Source organism: Garra rufa, chromosome 7 (genome assembly GCF_049309525.1).
Source record: "Garra rufa chromosome 7, GarRuf1.0, whole genome shotgun sequence".
Classification (NCBI taxonomy): Eukaryota; Metazoa; Chordata; class Actinopteri; order Cypriniformes; family Cyprinidae; genus Garra; species Garra rufa.
Genome location: NC_133367.1, coordinates 28,526,312 through 28,537,443, shown reverse-complemented (window position 1 = coordinate 28,537,443; position 11,132 = coordinate 28,526,312). Strand labels below are relative to the sequence as shown.

Sequence of the window (11,132 nt, the reverse complement as noted above, 5' to 3'; positions counted from 1 at the left end):
CAAGGGACTCACCTCAGTCGTGGTATTGAGGGTGAAGAGAGTGCTGGTTATTCACTCCCCCCACCGACAATCCCTGCCGGACCTGAGACTTGAACCTGCAACCTTTGGGTTACAAGTCTGACAACTTGTAGGACCACTTACACATATTGATGCTTCACACATGGTTTGTTTATTGAACATATAAACAAATACTTCATCCTTTCTCATCGCAAAAATCACTTAACATTTGCAATTATGGAGTGGATCCATGGAAGATATGCCGAAATCTTTGCATAAACTTCAGGCCGTTTACGACTGTTGCACACTCTTGGGTCACCAAAGGAAGTGATGCCGACTGCAGTGTGTCCACAAACCAAAGGACCTCCTGAATCCCCCTGTGAAGAAACGGATCAACACATGACTGAAGTGACACTTCTCACTACTGATGGCCTCAACTTGATATTGTTTTTACATACACTACAACTTCCTCCATGGCCGTAGACACATATCATCTGTGAGGCCGAGAAGTTGTTTTTCCATTTATTATTGCATTCTGTGTTATTCATGATCTTCACATCTGCTTCCATGAGACGTTTGCTCTTTCTCCCTTTAAGACGCAGTCTTCCCCAGCCGGCGACACTGCAGGCAGAATCAGCTTTGATGTCTCCCCCTCGTGTTGGTATGGAAATTACCTTGACAATCTCATTTAGTTCAACTTCTTTCTGTAGCTGTAATACAACAGCATTATCATGATCACAATACAGACTGAGTAATCATTCAAAATGAATCATTTGAACTAGGGGTTGCACCGACTAACCGACTAGTCGACTTTAATGCTCTGCCATGACGCTTTAAGCTTAACATCGACTAGTAGCTGGTCCTATAGAAGGCGCAACAGGATAAGAAGTCTTTGAAGTACTCTCTGTTTTTTAAAAAAGAGCTAAAATTATAGATAAAGCATACTCCGAAAGCGCTCCACAAGACGTGTGATTATACTATCTTAATGCTTAAAACTGAACAGGAGAATGCACGTTTTAAACAGCTTATTGTAATTGCCATTCTAATCTAATGCACTGCGTTGTAACGCACACACATAGGCTACAGACAGACAGTAGCTCGTACATCACGTGCAGATCGCGCGCACGCAATCATTCAAAAGCGCGGTGCGAAAATGAATTGTCAACACTGTTTTATTATTTCTCCGTAATATAGCTTAGGAACTGAAAACTTCTAGCATATATTTCTTAGTAATTAAAACCCACAGCTTTATTATTAGGCTAGTAGAGAGACGCTGCAAGGTAGAATTAGGGGTTGATAGAATTAATTCACACACGCAATCGCTCTCTCACTAATGACTTTATATAAATGTAATCTTTACAGTGCTACTCTATCTGTATCTGATTTAGAACGAGCAGAAATCTGTGAGAAATATAACGACCCAAAGACAAAATAACTGATAAAAGCAAAGTATTGTAAGAGCAATAGCCATTTAGGCAGCGCTGTGTCATATGCCACAACTGTGCACAAGGTGTTCCAGTCTCAGCTCAAGATTTAGGTAGGCTATTTGTTTAATAATGGCGTTATAAGCGACTAGTCGACGTCGACTCGACTTTTATCACATAAATGTCGACTTCAAAAAATCTGAAGTCGTTCAACCCCTAATTTGAACTACTGTTACCTTCAAAATCATAATGTCGTTCTGGAAATTGTGAATGTTAAAGTCTGGATGCTTGTGGTAAGACTGCACTTCAATGCGGACAGACCCTTCATTCTTTGTTAGGTCATGTGCACCAACCATAGCTGTTAGTTTCTGATTGCTGTGTAAGAAAGTCTTATTAGTAAAATAAACAGTACCATCATTATAGATTCCTCTTTTTTTAAATTATGATATTACGATTTTAACCAATCATTGCAGTTGAGATTAAATTGAAGTCTTACGTCATCCAGCAATGTGCAGCAGTCATGACGAATTTATTAGAAATTAGGAATCCACCACAGACATGGCTATGGCTCCTCTGAAGAGAAACCATGTAAGGTCTGGAGTGGGGTTTCGCTTCTGTGCCGTTCACTATACCCACATTCACATGAGCTAAGCGAGAGATAGTTCTGTCAGTAAGCTTATTCCGCAGATACCAATTAAATATTCTTTTAAAAATCAGCATACTATGCCGTTACATAATCAGTCTCACCAGTGAAGGTCAGGTGTGGCAGCAGAGTGGCCAGCAGGAGCAGAGAGATGATGGTCATGATGAAAGTAGACAATCAGTAAGCTCCTGCTAAAACACTCTAAATAAAAGAATGGGTGGAAACTTTGTGCTGTGCAGTAAGTGTGTTTATTTTTTCTCACCTTATGGTGCTACAAAGGCTGATGACGTCTCTATCGTGTTATAAGAAACCGCAGTATACAATATGCATGTAGCTCTGTTTCTCAGTGTCAGAGTGTGGCCATATCTACACTATATCTACAGTATTTTAATATTTACAAATTGTCCCCGTTCACATGCAAGTGCAAACATTAAGAGATGAAAACATTTAGAGAGGTTCGTCAAAATCTTTCCAGCACAACCAATAGAGAGTTTTAAGCGTGGCTACTGTAGCAGGCTGATTCAGAGGGCCAGTGTCCTGCAGAGTTTAGCTCTAACCCTAATCAAACACACCTGAACCAGCTAATCAAGGTCTTACTAGGCATACTAGAAACTTCCAAGCAGGAGTGTTGAGGCAAGGTGGAGCTAAACTCTGCAGGATGCCGGCCCTCCAGGACCAAGTTTGGTGACCCCTGGATTAAAAGGAACTTTAATGCGATTGCTCTCTTAGTGCAGTTCATTTGAGTAAGGGTGAGCGCTGCAATTCGAACCCTGGTCTTGGTCCACTTCCAAATGAACTCTGGTGCGGTTTAAATGAAATATGAATGCAACAGGGACCAAATACTTCTTAAATGTCCAGCAGATGGCATTAGGTGTATTCGACTTAAAGCAGCACTGAGCTGACTAATCAGTCAATGCGTACCTTGATGTTATACACTGGTTTGCAAAGCCCTCTTATTTTGGGTGTTTGGTGAGTTCCGTCACGAAATGTACATCATTCAACCCATCAGGTTGTAAACATATCACTGTGCCTTTAGGTTTGGTATCTTTAGGTTCACTGTCAAAAATGCCAGTGTGAACGCTAAGCGGACCAGGTCCAAATTTATTGTTTTCTCTTTTTTTGGTCCAGACCAATCTACAAGTGTGAACACACCCTAAGCTGCCACTGGCTTGTCTTCTTCCCATAGTGCATCCTGGTGCAAAGTGAAAAAAATATTTCTCAGCTTTTATTTACATTTGAACAAAAAGTGCCATGTCCAGAATTATTCATACCCTTCTCAATTAGCAATAGAAAAGCCTTTATTGGCTATTACAGCAATTAACACTACCTGTAATTGCTGACCAGCTCTTTCAGGTTGGAGGGTCTCCTTGCCATCACCCTGATCTTTAGCTCCCTCCACAGATTCTCAAGTCAGGACTCTGGCTGGGACTCTGCAAAACGTTAATGTTTTTGTCTGCTAACCATTTCTTCAACACTTTTGCTGTGTGTTTTGGGTCGTTGTCGTACTGAAATGTCTACTGGTGCCCAAGGCCAAGTTTCTCTGCAAACTGCCTGATGTTGTTGTTGAGAATTTTGATGTATTGCTCCTTTTTCATGGTGCCGTTTACTGTGATTAGGTTCCCTGGTCCACCGGCTGAAAAACACCCCCAAAACATTAGGTTCCCACCACCATGTTTGACAGTGGGGATGGTGTTCTTAGGGTTGAAGGCTTCTCCTTTTTTACGCCAAATGAAGGCTACATCATTGTGGCCAAACAATTCAATTTTTGTTTCATCTGACCATAAAACAGAAGACCAGAAATCTTCTTCTTTGTCCAGATGAGCATTTGCAAAGGCCAAGCAGGCTTTTGTGTGCCTTATCTGGAGAAGTGGTGTCCTTCTTGGTCTGTGTCTGTGGAACCCAGCCGTGTGCAGTGTCCATTGGACTGTCTGCCTTGAGATGTTGCCACCAGCAGAGACCAGATTCATCAGGATGGCCTTGGTGGTGATCCTTGGATTCCTTTTTATCTCTCTCACTATCCTCTTGGCCAGCACAGGTGTCACTTTTGGCTTCCGACCACGTCCTCTGAGATTTTTTACAGTGTGGAACGTCTTGTATTTTTTAATAATACTTTGCACTGTAGCCACTGGAACTTCAAAACATTTAGATATGGTCTTATAGCCCTTTCCTGACTTGTGAGCAGCCACAATGCGCAGCCGCAGGTCCTCAGTGAGCTCCTTTGTCTTAGCCATGACTGTCCACAAACCAACAGCAGAGAGCTTCTGTTTTTCACCTGTTGAGTTGATTAAAACAGCTGTTCCCAATGAATCAGGGTAATTAGGATGCTTTAGAACAGCTTGGACTATTTGGAATGGTATAGAACTTTGGATTTTCCCATAGACTGTGACAGTTTGCAAAGGGTATGAATAATTTTGGACATGCCACTTTTTGTTTAAATGTTAATAAAAGCTGAGAAATATTTTTTTCCACAATGATGCCTTTTGTACATTGTCTTATTATCTTTTGGGAGAAGCCTGTGTCATTTCCGGTCAAAAAAAAACTTGCTGGTTGAATAAAAGTTGAATAAAAGTAACTTTAAGTCAGAATTTGCCAGGGGTATGAATAATTTCGGGCTTGACTGTATATGGAATAATAATATAGAATAATTTTATATTCTGAAAACTTCCTGACCCAAGAGTAATGCATGACATAAAAAGATCTCTCAACATTACAGATTATTGAAAGTTGAAAGTAATATGTTTGTTACTTCTGTACTTTTTTTGTGTGGGTAGGCTTTGGCCTACATAAAGTCTATTTACTGTCCATTGAGATAATAAAGAGTGCTGGATAATTGTCATTATGAAATAAGTTATAATAGAGCACAAGACAGATCTTAAACATTTAAAATGTTAAATAACTTATTACAGAACAATAAGATGCTAGAGAACTAACAACGTCCTCAATTAAACATAAATCTTTCAGCTTTAAAATGTGAAAAATTGCTTACATGGCCTAAACAAATTTATAAGTTGATTCCAACAGATTAAAACTCTTTGAGTTTTCCACTAAGTGTCCTCAAACCAAAATTAGTTTTATGCAAAAAAAAAAAAGATATTAATATGTACTTTTAGAATTTACTCGTTACTTCAGAAAAGTAATATGATTACGTAACGCACGTTACTTGTAACGTGTATCATAAGTAACATTCAAATAATTAATACAAAAGGATGAAGAAAAGTGTATACATGTGTTTTAACGTATATACCTGTTAATTTAACGCATAACGCTCCCCGATTGGATAAAAGCTCTCATTTAAACATACACTACTGGACAACCAACAGCAAAGCTATGAAATGAAGAGAATTGACTATTGGAAATAATTGAATACACATTCATGTAAAAATATAAACTAAGTATTTACAATTCTTTAGCCTACCAAAAGTATCGGCATATATGAATGGAAAAGCAACGTTATTACACACGTTGCATATACTGTATAGCCCATTTAGAGGTCTAATTTGAAAGCTGGGGTTGACCTCTAGCGGTGAGTTGAGAGAAATGCAGAGATGACCAATTTGTTCTAAATAATCTTCAGTTATTTTACTTTGGTAGAAAATGAAATCATTTTCTCATTAAATTTATCTCTTGTCACTTTGTCAACAGAACAGATGACCTCAGAGCTGAGAAAGACACCTGTTCCTCACTTTTCCTAAATGTAGCTTCTGAATTGTTTGTTGAATTTTCGCGGGCGAAATCACGTTGTTTTAATTGGAATCCACATGACAAAAAAAATCATGCTATGATTAACGTTTGCCACACACAAACTACACTTACCAAAAGGAAGCAACTTGGTTTGGAAGTAACTTCTGTGTGAGCTATGCTTCATTTATGGCTACATAAATGCATTAACACCAGATACGAAGTCAAAGCAAACCAGTTTAAACATGTTTCCTGAAACCTAAAAGTATTTTGCTTACTTGGATCCAGCCTACTATTATTTTATAGAGCTGCAATAATAAGGACTTTTATTATGAATCATGTGAACTACTGTTACCTTCAAAAGCATAATGTTGTGTTGGAAGGTGTGAAAGTCCGGATGCTTGTGGTAAGACTGCACTTCAATGCAGACTCTTTATTCTTTGTTAGGTCAGGTGCACCAATCATAGCTATTAGTTTATGATTGCTGTGTAAGAAAATCTTATTAGTATAATGAACAATACCAGCATTGTAGAAGATTTCCTTTTTTTAAATTATGATATTACTCTTTTAACCCAAAATAAACTAAACTGAAGTCTTACTTGATTCTGCAATGTGCAGCAGTCATGACAAATCGATCAGAAATGAGGACTCCACCACAGATATGTTTACAGTCCTTCTGAAGTGAAACCATGTAAGGTCTGCAGTGCAGTTTTGCTTCTGTGTTGTTCACTATACCCATATTCACATGAGCTGAGAATAGTGCTGTCAGTAAGATTATTCAGCATATACCAATTAAATACTTTTTTAAACAGCAAAATTATGGTCAAGATTATGGTCTTGATGCAAGTATACAGTAAATCTAAGTAAAAACACTTTTGCTCACAGTCTATAAATATAAGGATGGGTGAAGCACTTTCACAAGACAGTCTATAAATACAAGGATGGGTGAAGCACTTTTACTAAAACAGTCTATAAATATAAGGATGAGTGAAGACACTAAGCTGGCAGTATAGGTCATAACATTATGACCACCTTCCTAATTTTATGTTGGCCACGCTTTTGCTGCCAAAACAGTTCTGACCCATCGAGGCATGGACTCCACTAGACTCTGAAGGTGTGCTGTGGTATCTGGCACCAAGATGTTAGCAGCAGATCCTTTAAATCCTGTAAGTTGCAAGGTGGGGCCTCCACAGATCGGACTTGTTTGTTCAGCACATCCCACAGATGCTCAATTGGATTGAGATCTGGTGAATTTGGACGCCAAGTCAACACCTCAAACTCGTTGTGCCTCTCAAACCATTTCTGAACCATTTTTGCTTTGTGGCAGGACGCATTATCCTGTTGAAAGAGGCCACAGCCCCCTAGATTTATATATTGGTTTATAGTTACTTAGAAAGTCTTCTGCTTGCCTACTAGGCCAAAGATATTCTTGGTTAATGAGTTGTACATCCTTTAACACTTCCTGCAGATGACATACACTTCTATGATGCCACAGAAGAACCTTTTTGTCTAAATGGTTCTGTAAAGAACCTTTAATATCTGAAGAACATTTCTGTTTCACAAAAGGTTCTTTGTGGCAAATAGAGTTCTTCAGATTATAAAAAAGGTTAGCAAGAAATGGTTCTTTAAAGAACCTTTGACTGAACGGTTCTTTGTGGAACCAAAAATGGTTCTTCTATGGCATCGCTTGAAGAACCTTTTGAAGCACCTTTATTTTTAAGAGTGTATGGCATGCCACTGGTAAGCTGCTTCCTTGCCTGTATAGTCAGCAGCTGCCCTACTTAACATGTCACTGATGAACATGTTGGGCCCCAGCTTGTAGACAAACTTGAGGTGGTAGTGTTGAAGTGTCATGAGCATGCTTTGAATCTGCTTGGGTGCACAGAGAAGTGATTTTCTAAAGATAGAAATCAAGGGTGTGGTCTGTCTCTGCTGTTACTAAATCTTGGCTGTAATGCTGAAATCTTTAGCAAGCAAAGACAATACTGAGACACTATTTCTTGATTTAAGTTTGAGGGCCATTCCACCGAATGGGTGCCATTTATGTCCCCAGGACATTATATGTCAAAAGATGCACAAAAATTAACTACAAAATACATTTTATTATTAAGCAAAGTGTCCTGCACATTAATCTAATTGCAGATTTACAATATTTTTTTTAATTATTTAAAACTACCTGAAACACTTAAAATATAGCATTTTTAGATGTCCCCAGTGTCTAAGGCTACATTTTAACATGAAATTTAATGTTTAAAGTCCTTCTGAAATCATTTTTATTTTGCATTGAGAGTTTTGGAAGTTTTGTAAATGGCAACCATTCGGTGGAATGGCCCTTGAATTTTCTCACAGTCACAGTGACCCAAATTTCGAAATTAAGATTTTGGTATTAATGGAAAGAGGATATCATAAGCTTAAAATGAGATCCTATTCAAAGTCATACCTTGAATGGTTTTAAAGATATGCCCATTTGAATTATGGTCGTCTGCTCTCTTTTTCCAATTGAAAACCTGAGAAAATCGCTTTTAAAGTTTTTTTGTTTTTTTTTTTTGCCCGTTTTTTTGTTGATATCTTTCAAAATCTATATATATATATATATTATATTAAACCAGGCTGAAGCTCAAATTATTTAAAAATATTTATTTGAATAAAACATTGCACGTACACGCGTTCACAGAGAAAACACGGCTCTCCATCTTTGAGTTTACAGAAAAAGCTCGTATTTTGGCTAACTCGTAATCTCTCGACCTATTAACTTCCCCAGTATCATTCACAGGGTGTTCAACATTTTCATCATCATTGTGATCCTCTTCCACAGGGGTGACAAATTCATGCTCCGTTTCTGCATCCAAATTAACTTTGACATCACTGTTGCTTTAATCGGATGAGGATGACACGTCTACAGATCCAAAAAAATTTACTGACTAGCCTTAGCCAATCTTGCTGGCTTGTTTACATAGAGCGCTGCTAGTCTGACAAGGATGGCTGGACCAATCCCATGCCGGTCAGACGAAACTGACAAATGATTAGTGTTTATGTCACTGTTTGTGTACATTTCTAAGCTTTTTGATTGGTTTTATACAGAGATAGTGCTCAGAAGTGAGAGAGGAGTTGAGAAAAGCAATTTTCATTTCCAGCAAATTTAGTAAAACTTTAAAAGTCAATTTTAATAGTCATTTAAATACCTTTACTTTACGAAACTTTGGGAGATCATTTTTGAATGTCTGTTCTTTGAAATTAGCTAAAAAAAGAAAAATCCCCCCCCCCCCCATTGTTTTTCCACATATGTTACTAGAATTTTTCTGGGTCAGTGGATAGGTGGATATGACCATGGAGCAATTTTTAAAAGCTAAGTTGTGGCTTGACCTCTCTGCAGAGCTCCAACAGGGCCTGAAACTTGAAATATTGATCATTCTAAGCTTGCTGGTCTGTGTCACCACATCCCACAACAAAAATATCATCTGCAGTGGGTTCAAATTAGGGCTGCAGGATATTTCGCATGCGATTGTCATGCATATCTCATCAGTTAAGCCGGTTCTGTGATTAGTAGTAAATCTCCAATACGTGCGTTCACATGGCGCGGTATTTAAAACACTGAGCCGTAGATCACTGAAAAGCTACACATTTTTGCGTTCAAAATCGAATTCGATTCATCCGTGATTTTGAACACGAAATTGCGTAGCTTTTCAGTGATCTACGGCTCAGTGTTTTAAATACCGCGCCATCTGAATGCATGTGATGGAGAGTTACTACTAATCACAGAACCGACTTAACTGATGAGATACGCATGACAATCGCATGCGATTTATCGTGCAGCCCTAGTTCAAATCCCTTTAGACATGCTAACAGCTCTTGCACTACAGATACACCAAATGGGAGCTTTAGCCACCGTTTCCTACCTCAAGTTGTTCTAAACCTGCATGAATTTCTTTCTTTTCCTTAACCCTTATGCGGTCTTCGTTTTGGAATCACACTCATGGTCTTTGGGGTCTCTAGAGACCCCAGGCAACAAAACTTAAATTTTGTAACAAAATAAAAGGTAACAAAAAAAACGAAAAAAGTTTTTCCTGTTTATTAATGTTTTTACTCCACATTTGTGCAGTTTTCGCAGTTTTTATGCTATTTTTTAAATATATATAAATTATTAAATAAATATATATTTTTAATAGGTTTATATGCAAAAACAGCTTTTTATGTAAAATTGACTTTATAAAATACCCACATTTTAAACTTTCATTCATGGGGATAGCATGGATAATTTGATATGGTTTAGTGTAAGATTTTTGCCCATTTTTTGGAAAATGCCGTTTTAAAAGTACAAAAATATAACTTTTACCACTAGATGGCTGCAGCGCACTACTATTAACTAATTGCTATTTGACCAACAATAAGATATCTTTTCACAAGTTTTTTCAGTTGAATTCATATCTACATATTATGAAATCACAATTATTACGATAAAAAATACTTTTTGACAAAGTTAAGCATTTTTTGTACTGAAACAAAACCAGTTCTATTACATATTGAGTTGCAGTACAAAACATGAACATAAGAATGCAACAACAACATCTTTTTTACTTTTTATTTGACAAATTATAAGAGAGCAGTTTTTATGGTCTCCAAATGTAGTCCTGTGTGTTTCATGATATGTAGATATGAACTCAACTGAAAAAACTTGTGAAAAGACATCTTTCAGGTGGTCAAATAGCAAAAAGCATATAGTGGAGCTCTGCAGCCACCTACTGGTAAAAGTATTTTTTTTACGTTTAAAACTGGATTTTCCAAAAGATGGGCAAAAATCTTACACTAAACCATGTGAAATTATCCATTTTATCTACATGAATGAAAGTTAGTCATGTGAGGTTTTTATGAAAGGGAATTTTACAAAAAAAGCTGATTTTGTGTAAAAACCTATACAAAATATTTGTTTATTAATTTATATATATTTTAAAAATATCCTAAATCCTCTAAAAACTGCACACATGAGGAGTAAAAACATTAATAAACAGGAAAATAACATTTGTTTTGTTTTTTTAACTATTATTTTATAACAAAAATTGCATTTTGTTGCCTGGGGTCTCCAAAGACCCCAAAGACCACGAGTGTGAGTTTTTTTTTTACACCAAGATAAAATCATGCTATCAATCCAAAATTTTTTTTTTTTTTGTAGATCTACAAAGTGTTTACAGTTTTACAGAGTCTCATGTCTCTTGGACAAAGAGAACATTTTTTAAATTTTTCCAAACGCCTTTTGGGGTAAAAAATACCCCGAAGACCGCATAAGGGTTAAAATAGATATTTTGAATAAAATGAAGCTGCAATAATAAGGACCACTTACAAATATTGATGCTTCACACATAATTTGTTTACTGAACATTTAAACATTGCAAAAA

General features: G+C 37.2%; 1 protein-coding gene across 1 annotated transcript; it reads right to left on the bottom strand.

Annotated features, from left to right (window-relative positions):
- Positions 1-215: 215 nt before the first annotated feature.
- Positions 216-2,024, bottom strand: LOC141339139 (complement factor D-like). The gene is made up of 4 exons (XM_073844773.1): positions 1,918-2,024; positions 1,658-1,796; positions 456-707; positions 216-374 (listed from the first exon to the last, which is right to left on the bottom strand). The coding sequence occupies exons 1-4, from the start codon at positions 2,007-2,009 to the stop codon at positions 216-218; spliced, it is 642 nt and encodes a 213-aa protein (XP_073700874.1). The 5' UTR covers positions 2,010-2,024.
- Positions 2,025-11,132: the final 9,108 nt, after the last annotated feature.